This window comes from Dipodomys merriami, unplaced genomic scaffold (genome assembly GCF_024711535.1).
Source record: "Dipodomys merriami isolate MVZ:Mamm:240054 unplaced genomic scaffold, mDipMer1.0.p SCAF_886, whole genome shotgun sequence".
Taxonomy (NCBI): Eukaryota; Metazoa; Chordata; class Mammalia; order Rodentia; family Heteromyidae; genus Dipodomys; species Dipodomys merriami.
Genome location: NW_027206497.1, coordinates 95787 through 110750, shown reverse-complemented (window position 1 = coordinate 110750; position 14964 = coordinate 95787). Strand labels below are relative to the sequence as shown.

At 42.5% G+C, this 14964-nt stretch overlaps 1 protein-coding gene across 1 annotated transcript; it reads right to left on the bottom strand.

Moving 5' to 3' along the window:
• Positions 1-1304: 1304 nt before the first annotated feature.
• LOC138820438 (U4/U6 small nuclear ribonucleoprotein Prp4) lies at positions 1305-14898 on the bottom strand. The gene is made up of 14 exons (XM_070012067.1): positions 14792-14898; positions 13874-14051; positions 12402-12588; positions 10996-11083; positions 10494-10573; positions 10222-10315; positions 9466-9560; positions 7754-7812; positions 6862-6985; positions 5548-5637; positions 3631-3753; positions 3416-3523; positions 3212-3330; positions 1305-2502 (listed from the first exon to the last, which is right to left on the bottom strand). Exons 1-14 carry the CDS (start codon positions 14816-14818, stop codon positions 2309-2311), a joined length of 1566 nt encoding a protein of 521 aa, XP_069868168.1. The 5' UTR covers positions 14819-14898; the 3' UTR covers positions 1305-2308.
• Between the last annotated feature and the right edge of the window lie 66 nt (positions 14899-14964).

Here is a 14964-nt window from a genome sequence, read left to right as displayed (position 1 = left end):
TTCCTGCTTGGGCTGGCTTTGAACCACGATCTTCAGATCTCAGCCTCCTGAGTAGCTAGGATTACAGGAGTGAGCCAACGGTGCCTGGCTACTTCCAGCTTTTTGAGTAGTTTATTGGCAGTAAGTGTCTCAGACTTTTCTGCACACCTGGCTTCAAACTTCAGTCCTCAGATCTCAGCCTCCTGAGTAGCTAGGATTTATTTACAGGTATGAGCCACCAGTGCCTGGCTTTTTATGTATTAAATAATGAACATTTTTATCACTTCTAAGTTCATGAGGTAAAAGTTGGGAAATGAACTCATCAACAGGAAATCACAAAGTGACTTAGCAGGACAACATATAAGGTAGAGGGCTTCTTTGTATAGGAAACAGGCCCTAATGGCTAAATTTGATAGTCAAGTTCAGGTTCCATCACTTCCTTGAACTTGGGGCAAGCTGTTGCCTAGAAAGGAATAAACCAATAGAACTGTGAAGATGAGATGTCTCAATGTACTTTGTACATTAGCAGAGAGTTGTGTTAGGGGTAGCCATGATGTCTACCTCACCATTACCCAATGCCACATTTGGATTTGTGCTTCTTAGCTCTGTCCAAGGATTAGATAAAATGTTCTCAGCCCAACTACTATCTCTAAGACAAGTCTAAGGGAACTCATAGAAAAATTTAAATGTGAGGAGCTGACAACCTTTGTTAGCAAACTATATTCAAGGCACAAGGCAAATGCTACATTTTACACTCACTGTAAAAGTGGTAATGAGTGTTGTTTTTGATGGCAAACCACAAAGGAAATAGAACCAGTTAACAGTGAAGTGGCCGAAACTGGATAGATTTGAGTTCAGAGGTTCACCTACATAGGAGATGCAACTATTTGCTTGACTGAAACCAGATTAAAGGACAGGTTTCGCTACATATCATATACTCCTAATTTTCAGTATAGAACTAGACATGGCCATTCTCAACCTCTCTGGCATAGCAAGTGAAAAGGGGTTTGAACATTCAAGGGGAAGGTATTATCGAAACCCCTCATTCGTTTACATCCTTTCTTCCAAATTCCATTTTTGTGTTAATTTGCTGTATAACCCTAGCTACTGAGGAGGCTGAGATCTGAGGACTGAGTTTCAAAGCCAGCCTGGGCAGACTCTTATCTCCAATTAACCAGAAACAGTGAAGTGATGGCTCAAGTGGTAGAATGTCAGCCTTCAGCACAAGGCCTTGAGTTCAAGTCCCAGTTATCAGTATCAGCATGTGTGCACACATGCATGCATATGCACACATACTTAAATATTAAAAGTAATTCATTAAAAGGTAGTTTTTATAGTAGGATTTTACTCTTAGCAAGTGTATAATAAAGAAAAAGGGTTTACATTTAGGAATGCCCAATAAGGAATTTTTTCCCCAGTTATTTTGACATGAAGTATCCTTTGATACATGAAGTACATCCTTTTAAAAGCCAACAGGAAGGAGGGTGTACAGTAGACATGTCGGCATGCTGACACATGGCCCTTGTTTTAGGGTAACACAAAGAATGCCAAACTTTAAAGCAAAAAGGAAGTCATTTTCTGATAAGGCGAGTGTTCAGTTCTGAATTTCCTGATGCAGTTAGCACTCCCAGTGAACTCCACAGGAAGCAGGCGAATCTTCTTTACTGTGTATCTGTCAGCAGAGGTGTGGTCTAGAGCTTCCTCTCATTCTCAGTGGGAAGGAGAGGCTCCACGTCCAGCTTTGTTCAACCAGTGCGTGGTGAGCTGCCCTCCCACCCCGAGGGCTTCCGGAATCTTGGCCTGCTACCTTACTTGCTCAATCACAGGCAGTCCTGAAGCACGTATCACGTTGGGGAATGCCAAGTTTCAAGAATTAAAAATGCAAACAGCAGTTGCAATTCCAGGTGGGAGAGGAGGTAGGGTATTCAAACAAAAGATTAATAAAATACAGTTCACAGCAAGTCTGAAGATGAGACTCCAGGTTTCAACCGTGAGGGGTTTGTCATCACCTAGGGACTGGACTGCCTACTTGGGAGTGGGGCTGACACGAACATCTCATTTTTTCTTTTGTTATTTTGCTTTTTGATACAGGATCTCACAATGTAGCTCATGCTGGTCTTGAACTTAGGATCTTCCTGTCTCAGCCCCGTAACTGCTAGGATTACAGGAGTGCATCACCATGCCAGGATATAAAAATCCAATTATAATGTGGGTCTATACATGGTAATTAATAGAAAACATGATAGAACAAAACACACCAATGCTTTTCTTTTGAGGAAAATGGCTCCTGAGGGAGCTTGAGGTTACAGTTCTTCTTCCATGGTTTTGCCTACTCAGCCATCCAGAGTTTGAAGGTCCTGTCATAAGAGCAAGTGGCTATGAGCTGCCCATCAGAAGAAATGTCTAGACCCATCACCTTGCCTTCGTGGCCAGCCAGAGTCTTCAGGGGGGACCAGCCTGGGTGGGTCCAGATCTTGGCTGTGTTATCATAGGCACCAGTGAGCAGGAAGTTTCCATGGATAGCTTTAGGAGACAAGAAGAAAAGACTTGAAGAATTCACATATTCCAAAGAGCTTAAGAAAACAAAAGCATAAAAAAACCTGCCCAAACCTTCTACATTGAAAAAAAAAGATTATTTCCACATTTAGAAAAGCCTATCACAGGGGCTGGGAAGGTGGCTCAGTGGTAGAGTGCTTGCCTTGCATGCATGAGGCCCTGGGTTCGATCCCTCAGCACCACATAAGCAAAAAGAAAAAAGCCGGAAGTGGCGCTGTGGCTTACATGGTAAAGTGCTAGCCTTGAGCTGAAGAGCTGAGGGACAGCGCCCAGGCCCAGAGTTCAGGCCCCACGACTGGACCAAAAAAAAAAAAGCCTACCATACTGGGCTGACATTCTTGAGCTTGTAAGAAAAGGGATCAACCATAGGCAGACTGAGAACAAGGAACACTATGAGGGTCTAATGGCGCTCTTCCTTTAGACAATCTGTTCAGAGTAACAATGGGAATTCAATGGTAGAATGTGCATGGAGAAAGGGAAACAAGCAAGCACTCATGGAAGTTCTTCCTTCCTGGCTGCAGGAAGTATGCTCTACTATAGCTCTGTTTGGAGATATGACAGAGGGAAGGAAGTTAGAATTTCGTGCTTTAGCAGAGGTCAGCTGCATGTCTAGAAGGTGAAGCCTGGCCTGCAGGTCCTGTCTGGTGCTGAGGCTGAGATCGGAAGGACAGCTTACGTTCAAACTTGACACCGGTCACTAGGTTCTGATGGGCAGGGATGGTGTAGACACAGCGCCGCTGTCGAAGGTCCCACACTTTGCACGTGTTGTCACCACTGCCAGTTGCAATGTGGTAGCTGCAGAGCAGAGGCAGTTGTCAAAGTTAGGAACAAAAAGTGCTGCTTCAACAAGAACCCTTCCCATGGCCATTCAGTGAGTTACCCATTGGGGGAGAAATTTATCCCATAGATTTCCTTCAGGTGGCCTTCCAGGAACATGATACAACGTCCTGTGCGTAGGTCCCAAACTCGACCAAATGCATCCAGTCCCCTGATAAGATAGTAAACAAATGAACACTGAATCCCGTTCTTTGTGGAAGCAGGCATATATGTAAGAGCCAGACTACTGAGCTGCCTGGCTTTATAGAAGATGCTTACCCAGTGCCAGCCAAAGAGCCGTCTTGATGGAAGGCAATGTCATACACACCCATGCTGTGGCCTTCCTGGTGCAGGATCTCCTCTTGAGCTTCCAAATCCCATAAGCGCCACGAACGGTCATAGCTTTTAAAAAGAAAACAAAAACAAAAATATGACACTACCAACCAACCAGAAGACCCATTCTACTTGAACAATGCACGATAAATAACTGCAGCTCAGCTTACGCTTCTGTAACTCCACTACATCACATTAACAAGAAATGTCTTTCTAGCACAAACAATGCCTCGCTAAAAGGAGATGATCAGTGTGCGAGCAAGTACTTACTACCAATCATGGTAATACAAATTAAAATTAGAACCAAGCATTTGGTGCGAGGCCATGAAGCAAAGCAGAACTCTTGGGATGTAATTTGGTACCAGCCCTTTGGAAGTGCTTTAAAAAAAGGACTACTTTATTTTTATTTATATAGAAGCTTTGTTGTGATATTTGCAAACATGAATATAATGGAATTACTTTGATAATTCATACCTTCTATTATTCTCATTTCCATTTCCCATGTAAAACCATTTTTAAGAGATTTCATTATTCCATTTTCATGCAAGGTTTTTGTTTTTTTTGAGAAACAGTCTGGCCTCCTGGTCTTGATTCTCCTCCACTTGATTCTCAAGTGCTGGATAACAGGGATGGTGTACTACCATGCCTGTCTAGCCTGGAAGTTCTAGAAAAGTTAAAAATACATCTGCCCTATCAACTAGTAATTGTATTTGTAGGAACTCAAGAGAAAGAAAAGACAAGTATGTCTGAAAAAACCTGTGTAAGAGTATTTATAGCAGCTTTATTCTGCCCAGTATAAATCTAGAAGCAGAAAAACAGATGAACCATGGCACAGACACAGACTATTTCTCAGGAGTAAGAAGGGACTACTGACACGTGTAAGCCCACAAATGAATGCTAGCAATGTTTTACTAAGTGTAAGAAGCCAGACACAAATGAGATCATGAAGCATGAATGGATGGAATTCATAATGATAGAAACCAGGTCAAAGTTTGCTTTAGTTAAATTAGGAGGGCCTGAGAACTTACTTGAATGACAGACCTTGTTCCATATTGACAGCTATATACTTACATAGAGTTCATGCTTACATGAACTTATCAAGACTGAATTGTACACTTCAAAAATAAACTCATGGCCCCATGCTGGTGGCTCACGCCTGTAATCCTAGTTACTAAGGAAGCTAAGATCTGAGGATCACGGTTCAAAGCCAGCCCGGCAGGAAGGTCCGTGATACTCTTATCTCCAGTAAAACACCAGAAAACCAGAAGTGGCCCTGTGGCTCAACTGGTAGAGCGCTCGCCTTGAGCTGAAGAGCTCAGGGACAGTGCCCAGGCCCAGAGTTCAAGGCCCACGATTGACAAACAAAAAAATAAAGCCATGCTATTGTACCTCAAAGTAAAAGCTCTTTAGCAGATCCTTGCCTAGCTGAACTTACAGAACCAGAAAAGGCAAGTAATTTGTTGGCAGACACACAGAGAGGGAGTGGGAGTGGGGAGGGAGAGGTTGATTTTATTTTCCTTTAATTGAGGTAAAGTCTCAATATTTAGCCTGGGTTGGCCTTGAACATGTGATCCTCCTTGCCTCAGTCTCCTGAGTACTGGGATTAGAGGTATATACCATCAAAGTACCTGAGAGATTTGAACATCATCTGCAGCAACACCAAAACCACATCACTTCTAAATCACTCACTGAGACTTAACAAACTACCTAGCTCTGACTACATTAGATACTCTTCTAACTCTGATTGACTGAAGCCCAAGAAATCCCTGCTTGAGGATCTCTGTTCTAAAATTTACCTTGTACATAACCGAAAGGGTTAACAAAATGTCAGGAGCCTGGATGAAACTGGACAGTTTGGCTTACCAGGTGGTGCCCAGGAAACGTCCAGATGGATGCCACATTACCCGGGCCACACGTACTGTATGCCCTTCAATATCTGCCACAGGTTCATCACTGAAAGCATACATATTCAGGATTCAAACACTTTAGTAGAAATGTAAATAAATATTCATGGATTCATTGTTGTGCACATATACCTATTCTGTACAGTTTGAGAAGCTAAATTGTAATTGCACAAATAAGTTGTTGAAATATTAGGGCTAACAATAGGCCACTTCTACAAATTTTAAAAAGATTGGCTATTATCTGAGTGATATATACCATGTGGGATTAGAGAAAAATAGCATCCAAATAGTGCTTAGGTTCTAGAAAGAAAACATACTCTGGTAAACATGTGAGGATACAGGAAGTCAAACAGTTTTGATACACGTGATTATAGGTAAGCCTCAAATCTTAGCCCGTTAGACTCCAAATGGGAAAAGGAACTCCTGAGAAGCTTAGTCTCCTTATGATGGTCATTAAATTCTGCTCCCCAGCAACAACAGAAAAGATCTCAAAACATCAAACGGGAAGTAAACATGAGCCCTAAAGAGGCAATTAAGAAGGAAACTCTGTCAATGTGCACACACAGAACCAACTCAAGCCTCAGGGGAAATAAACACTGCTAAGTATTACCAAAGCCAATTACTAAAGCTTGGAGCAAGACCCTCTCTGGTGGAGTTGAAACTAATTAGTATTTCCAAAAATCCTGAAATAAAAACCTTCCTGTACTTTTCCTAAGAAAGAAAACTAAGCAGTTGGATTCAGATGTCTTTTGGTTAACCAGGTACTTCCAAAAAAAAATTTTTTTTTTTGGGGGGGGAAGGAACTAGAAAAAGTAACCACATTAAGAAACAAAACCCTATTGTAGTTGGCAAATCCACCCTGGGTAAAAAGATGGCTCTGGTGTGAAGAGCCACCACTTTGTGGGCAATGCTGCCACATCACCTCTTCTCTCCGGGGGTGGTGTGTTAAGACTCAACAGGCTTCCAGAGAGAGGATTATTTTTCGTCCATCTTCCAAACAAGCATCTCTCCAACATTAATCTATTTTGTAGGAGGTAAGTTGGCTCTTTACAGAACAACTGGGGCCAGGAAATATTAACAATGGTGCCAGAGGCAAAAACTGAGGTCCAAGTTAACAAGAAAAATCTGGTGAATTCCTCTGCTTCCCACCTCCACTCCCCCAGTAAGAACAGAACAAAGAAAGAAATCCTTCATTTTGTTTTCATATTAAGAGCAGGTCTGGGGTTAAAGGCTAGCTTTTTTTCCACCTTGAGGTCCTGAGGGCCACACTCACCTCTCGAGGCTCCAAAGCTTCACCGAACCATCAGCAGCACAAGAGGCCAGGTTGACATCCTTTTGGTCCAAGGAGACTGTGGACTTGGGATGGAATACAATTGCTCCTACATTTGTATTATGGCCTGAAGAATTCCAAGACATGAAGACATGAAAGTTAAAGGGTTCTTTCCTCTTTATAACGTATTTGCAAAATCCAGACTACTATGAATGACATGGATAAATATATTAGGGAACACATATGGGCAGAGTATTAAAATGACTACTCAAGTATAAAGAACTATTGTAAAAAAAAAATTAATGGATATTTAAATCATAAGCTGGGTGTAATGGTGTATGAATGCAATCTTAGTACTTGGGAGGCTAAGGCAGGAGGTTCAAGATTTTAGGACATCCTAGAAAACAGAGTAAAACCTTAAAAACTAAAATAAAATAGCCAGGTATCCGTGGCTCATGCCTGTAATCCTAGGTACTCTGGAGGCTAAGGTCTAAGAATCTGTGGTTCAAAGCCAGACTGGGCAGCAAAGTCCATGAGACTCTTATCTCCAATTAACCAGCAAAAACCTAGACGTGAAGCTGTGGCTCAGTGGTAAACTCTAGCCTTGAGGAAAAAAAAAAAAAAAGCCCAGGGACAGCAACCAGGCCCTGAGTTTAAGCCCCACTTCAAGCCCAGAACCAAAAAGAGATGCCAGAGTGTGGCTGGAACTTAGAACAAAACTGAATGGGTATTGAAGTAAATCTAAGTTAACTGTTTGGTGAGAGAGACCAATCCATATCAAATCAAGTCAAGAATCAATGCTGTATGGACTGAGTCCTGAATATCAGGCACTTTTACTGCTTAATAGAGTTCATACTGGGGACAAGACTGAGATCTAAATAAGATTTTAACTCACCTCGGAGAGTATGAAGGAGGTTGCAATCAGGAACAGACCAGAGCTTGCAAAGCCCACTCCTATCAAATACAAAGGAAAGCATCTCAGCCAGGGGTGGTCTGGGAAGGAAAAGGTACCTTGGTAATATTACTAAAGGACAATCTCTTCTCACCCCCAATACTTAATAGTTGCAAATAGAAAAAAGAAAAAGCTGATCATTTGAAGTAATAGATACACAAGCCAGGTATTAAGTAACCAGTGACCTCTACTGGACTATAATAAAGGGAAAGCTGCTGCTCTCCTTACTTTGGGATCAATTTGTGAGGGAAGGTAGGCCAATCAAACTACTATTTTCTATTAATAATGACAGTATTAGCTGGGCGCTGGTAGCAAGCTACTCAGTAGGCTGTGATCTGAGAATCATGATTTGAACTGGGCAGGAAAGTCTGTGGGATTCTATCTCTAATTAACCACCAAAGAGCTACAAGTGGAGCTATAGCTCACATGGTACACACACACACAGACACACAGACACACAGACACACACACACACATGCTCCTGAGTTCAAGTCTCAGTCTCCTGAGTTCAAGTCTCAGTACGTAAGTGCGCGCACACACACACACACACACACATACACACACGTGCGCGCGCGATGGGCACAGTGCCACACTTTTGTAATCTCAGCACTTGAGAGGCAGAGGCAAGAGGATTACAGGTTTCTAGGCCAGCCTGACCTGCAATGTGGATACCCTGTCTCAAAAAAAACAAACAAGTAGGGCTGGGAAGGTGGCTCAGTGGTAGAGCGCTTGCCTTGCATGCATGAGGCCCTGGGTTTGATTCCTCAGTACCACATTAGCAGAAAAAGCCCTACAGCTCAAGTGGTAAAACATTAGCCTTGAACTGAATAGTTGAGGGACAGCGCCCAGAGTTCAGGCCCATGATCAACAACAACAAAAACAAACAAACAAACCCAAAACAAATAATACATGAAAAAAAAATACTGTCATAAATTTGAATAGCAATATGCTATTTTTTTTAAAAAAGACTACTTTGGAACTTTTCTATGAAATTTCCTTTCTGTCTATTGTCTCAAAGGACCACTATAACAAAGCTGCTTCACAGACAGGAACTGTAGCTAAGAAAACTGAGGCTTGGCGAGGTGAAGGACTCTAATTCTCTCACTTTCTCCTGAAACAGTCTGTTTCCACCTAGCCAAGCAGTTTCTGTGCATTACTAGACAGCCATGCTCCACAAAAAGCACTGAAGAGTTGCAAGAGTTTTCTGCACACATGATATTAAGCAGAAAACCAAGATAAAAACTAATTATTAATGCTAAGTTCTGACCACCTACCAGGCACCAAGGCAAAAATACTCCACAAAGCTACCATATCCCAGTTTACACATAACGGCACTGAGGAATGGAAGTGTTATATATCTTAAGTATGGTAACAGAACAAAACAAGAAAAGCTGTTCTGAAGTGCATATACTACTTGCTGTATGGCCTGCTCCAATGTACCAATGTGAAGAACATGACAGAGGGTTACATGTAACAGATCTGTGGGCCCTGGGGAGCAGGAAAAGTACTAAGAAAAGTTGTGCTCTATCACATGGCAGACAGAAACCTACCATCTACTTTGTGAGCAGAAGGACTGAAGTAAAAACAGACATCTAAGACAAATGCTGAATTTCCCCCCAAACTATCCACTATTTAGGGAATAAAATGGAACTTACCAACAGGCGGTGGCCAGCATTTTGGAATTGGGACTAAAGTGACAGTAGGAGATAGGTCGATCATCCCCAATCTGACTGCAGAAATTATTCAAAGACTTAAAAAAAAGAGAAATATGATCATTAGTAGGTGGATCCAAGAATGTATTTAGAAAGGAAAAAAAAAAGGCATCCTTCAGTTTGAATGCATTCCAAGACTCATATATAATTCTGTAGCTGTAGGAAGAACTACTGTCGATAGATGAATGGAATCAGGGCTCATTTTGGAACTCTAGCTGCTTCCCACAGTCTTCTTATCACTAGCTGCTTTTTTTTTTTTTTTTTGGCCTGGTGTTCTTGCTTGGCTTTTTCACTCAAGATGTGCACTACCACCTGAATCACACCTCTAACTTCCAGCTTTTGGCTAGATTATTTGTGATAAGACTCTCATAAACTTTTCTGCCTGGGCTGGCTTCAAACCCTCTTCAGATTTCAGCCTCCTGAATAGCTAGGATTACAGGCTGAGCCATCGACACCCAGCTTATTACCAGTTTATCAGCTAAACAGAAACAGCCCCAGAGAAACCTACTGCACAGTTCTATTAAAAGTCAAAGTCAAGCCTCTGCCCAGTCTAAAGCATAGGAGGTTCCTGCCACTGTTACAGACGGTGCCTCCCCTATTACAATAGTCCAGTGGGGATAGGTAATGCGGCTGCCAAACCTTCCTTTGGCTGGGCTGAAATAGAGCACATCTACTAAACCACCACCAAGAGCATCTTACCCGGAGAGACTTATGCAGCTCCTGCATCTGTGAGGTCCTGGTTGTCTCCGGAATCTCTTTATGGAGCCGGGCTTCTTCCAAGCGTTTCATTGCCCTGGGACACAGAAAGAGCATCATCACAAGAGTAAAGGAGTTGTCAACAAACTTCTGCATAAGTCTCTACCAATCAATCCCATGTAACCACCACCACCACCACCATCATAAAGTCCATCCATCCTGAAAAGGAAACAATAAAAATCAGGATTCTTTCTTCTTCTGGATGCCCTACGTACCTAGGTAATGAGTAGTTAGCAATCCAGAGTCTGGCTACTTTCAGGCTGTTTGGTCCTTCATGGTACCAGGTTTGCTGATACTGAAAGGCAAATGAACAACAGTACTGTTTAAGCCAGAAGCATGCCTGTTCCTTCCACAACTGTTCATTTTCTACTGTAATTACCCACAAGAAACTCTGGTAATTAACTTGGGTGAAATCAGGCATATGTACTTTCTATTGTATTTTTTCTATGATGTTTTATTAGGCTTTTTTTTTTTGTTTCTTAAGTTATTCTAACAATGCTACTGTTCTTTTCTGAATGGAAAATTCACTGAGCTCCATTCACATTCTAATCTAATACTACTGACAATCTGTTGCCAACAACCATTGCTGGATGGCAAAGAACACAAAGGTATTCTCTCCACCACCATGCTAGCAGAGCAAACAACTGAAAACAAAGTGGGAGAACTATTTCACCACTTCTTTTATGGTTACACTGTGAAGCCAAAAGCATATTTTACCTCTTCTTTGGACTTCTTAGATTTCTCATCATCTTTTTTAGTCTTTTTTAATGCATCAGTACCGACTACTGAGAGAATATTCCTTAACCTGTAACAAAAGACATAGTTGACATAAGACTGTGACAAGTACATCCTGCCATCTTCAGGGGCAGATCCCCAGTGAAGGACTGGAGTTCAGGGGACCCTGAAACCCTAGGGTTTCCTCCTATTCATGCATACATATGATAAAGCTTACTTTATAAATTAGGCACAGCAAGACACTTAATAGAGTATCTATAATAACATGTGTGAATGTGGGTTGTTCTCTTTCAGGGAAGTGGGGAGACTAAGGGAAGAAGGTTGATTTGGTCTTAGAGGGAGTAAAGGAAAGGAAGGAGGTCAAGGATGCAGTGGCTGGCCAGGGACAAGGGCTGACTTAGCTAAAATGGACTAGAGACCTTAACACAAAATAAGTTCCAGGTGGTTGAGGGGTAATCAATAGTTGAGGACTAAAGAGTAAGGAATTTAAGAGAGTAAATATAAACCATCTTTCCCAGAAGCTAGAAAACAAAGGGGAGAGACTGTATGATCTGGACACAAAGACAAGAGGTAATCCTCATAACTGCCAAAGACACTGAGCCTGCCCATCTAAGATACTGTGCAAAACACAGGAGTACCAATGAGGACAGTGTCCCTCTTCAGTTATAGCTACAAAGTATTTATCTTTTTTTTTTTTTCTGTCGGTCGTGGGACTTGAACTGTGGGCCTGGGCGCTTTCCCTGCACTCTTTAACTCAAGGTGAGCACTCTACCACTCTAGCACTTCTAGTTTTCCTAGTGGTTTCTTGGAGATAAGAGTCTCACAGAGTTTCTTGCCCGGGCTGGGTTTGAACCATGATCCTCAGATCTCAGCCTCCTGAGTACCTAGGATTACCGGCAGGAGCCACTAACACCTGGCTATCATAGATTTTTTGTTTTTTTTTTTTGATATTGAACTCAAATGTTTTGCACTAAGCAAGTGCTCTACTACTTGAATCATGCCCTTGGTCCTATTGCTGTTTAGTTTATTTGAGATAGTTTTGCTGACTTTTGCCTACCTGGACTCCAACTGCAATCCTACTTTGCCTCCCAAGGAGCTGGAGTTACAGGTATACACCACTGTGCCTAACCTACTTATCATGTTTTAAGTCACTAACAAGGAATGTACTTAAAGTTTACATTCTCAAACTCAACGTCCAACTCAAAGTTCACATTGGGGTGGAGAAGGCATATGCTGGCACCCTCTTCACATACCATACACTGTAACAATAAAATTTGTATTACTGTTACTACTCTCTGAGGCATTTAAAAGTTTCAGCTACAAGATCAACTGGATTTGGGACTAGAACCTTGTTAATAAAGAAAAGAGTAAACATTTAGAAAGGGCACCTCTCTCTCCTTTCAGCAGGTCCCTCTCCAAAAAGTGTGATGGGTTCCCCCAAGGCTCTAAGGCAAGCTTTGACCTCCGAGTCATCTGTGGACACATTGATTTGCCGGGCACGCTTCCTTCTCTCAAACTCAGCCAATACTTCTGCCTGCCGCTCACTGATGTGCTCTTCAATTTCAAATACTTCTCCTACAAAAAGAACAGGCAACATCAGCACCATTACCAGATCTTCAAATAGGAGCAACAAAATTTCTAACAGTAACCTGTGTATGAGCTTAGAGCAAGGTAATTGCCTAATCCACTACACATTTTAAAGATATAGTGCATTCTTTACAACTTATTAAATTATGCCAAATTTATTTAACCTAAATGACTGTTAGAGGCAGGAAAAAGGTATAAGTCATCCTTTGCTTCATTTGGCAATCTCAAACTTACAGAAGAGATCAGAAAGAGTACAGAGCATCAGTTGACCAGCCTTTCTATTTAGAAAGTCTTTGGCAGTACAAGGGAAGGAACTCAGGACCTCATGCTCGCTAACTAGGCACTCTACCCCTTGAACCACACTTCCAGCCCCTTTTCCATTGGTTATTTCACGGTTAGGGTCTTGCTTTATGCATAGACTTCAATCCTTCTTGTTATGCTTTCCTATGTCAATGGGGATAACAGATGCCACTGTACCAAGCCCACAAACCATTTTAATGATCTCCAAAGCTACTTACTAAAATTGTCCTAATGGTTAAATAAATAGGAATGGCTAAAAACACTAACTAGTAAACTCAGAGTAGTTACCAGGAAAAGAAATTTCCACAACTGGAAAGCTGTTTGGATTATCCAGCAATCTGGTTTAAACGCCACACCATATACCCAAACTTGGATGAATATCAAGGGTTAAAAAATCAGGATGTGAGCCAGGTGGCCTGTAATCCTAGCTACTCAGGAGGCTGAGATCTGAGGATCACAGTTCAAAGTCAGCCTGGGTAGGAAATTCAATGAGACTCTTATCTCCAGTTAACCATCAGAAAACAGGAAGTGGTGCTGTGGCTCAAGTAGTATAGTGCTAGCCTTGACCTAAAGTGTCAAGGCCCAGAGTTCAAGCCTCAAGACCTAGAAGAAAAAAAAAAGGGGGGGGGGGAATTCTAGATATTAAGAGGGGCATACAAAGTTCAAATTGGAGCATAAAAGGTGAGAAAAGATGGACAGGTGATATTGGTGCTGTCTGTAACCAGTCTGGCCAGTAGAGCCAGGAGGATAGCTAATTTAAGGTCAGGAGGGACTACATTTCAAGTTCAAGGCCAGGCTGAATTACATAGTACAATACTGCTAAAAACAAAACAAAAAACAAAACAACAAAAAACAACCCTAGGGGCTGGGGATGTGGCTCAAAGGTAAAGACCTTGCCTAGCATGAACAAGGCCCTAGGTTCTATCCTCAGTAGAGAGAAAAAAGGTAGAGAAACTTGTTATTTGCATCTTACCAGAGGTTATATTAATATTTCCTGCTTCAATTCCTGCTTTAAGTCCTTCTTTCCCCAAAATCCCAGACTCTCCTTTGGCCAGACGTTCCCTTTCCTTCTCTTCCAAACTTCCATAATAGATATGTGGTTTCTTCACAACAGGAGCAACTAAGTCATCAGGTGCTTTAGTTTTGGTTGCCTGTTAAATCAAAGAACCCAAATTAACCTAAATATCAATTTTAGTAATCTACTGAGCTTCCAAGGTTGGAGCTCATCCTGAGTTTCAATCACACTTTTCCACATTAAAAAATAAAAATAAAAAAGTCAAGCTGATCACTAGTTAAGACTAGTCCTCACTGGGTGGGGTGTTTGCCAAACAGAAAACGAGAGGTTGATAAAACTAGTGAAATTCTCGAGTGATTTTTTTTTTCCATCACGGATTTTGTTTGGAACATGTTTATTAATTCCTTCTGCTGGAACTGCCATATCTTCGAAGGGATTTGTGACACTCAGGGTTTTATTTCTCATCTGTGGGGAAATACTAAGGACAATTGAAATACACCCAAGAGAGGTGAGGAGGGTTGGAACAAGTTCGAATGTTACAGGCCTCTCCACTGCGGAGGTGAGTCGCAGATGTGTTGGGAGAGGCCTGGTCACAATTCTAATGGACTAGAATCTGGGTTAAGACCCCTCCCCATTCCAAAGCGCTGTAACTCTGGAGCAGTCGGGAGAATCATCCAATGAGAGAAACTGCAAAAGGCAGCAGCACAGAGGCACGCGGGGAACAGGCGGGTGCTGCGGGGCTTTCTAGGACACCCGTGTCCGGCCGACTTCCTCCCGGCCCCGCACCGCCTTAGCCCGCGGTAACGGCCCCTCCACTCGGGCCCCCAACCCTCTCTGCGCTGCTGCCCGCGCAGGCTGAGACCCTGGACTCTGTACCGTGGAGGAGGCCCGTGAGGAGGCCATGCCGGGCTCCGGAGCCACCAGGCCCCAGCTGAAAACCGCGCTCTGGGATCCAGACCGTCCACTGCGCGCCCAGCAAAGCGGAAATGCGTCACAGGCAGGAAGTGGGTCGCGAGCGGGCGCGGGGCACGTTGGGAATCGTAGTAGCC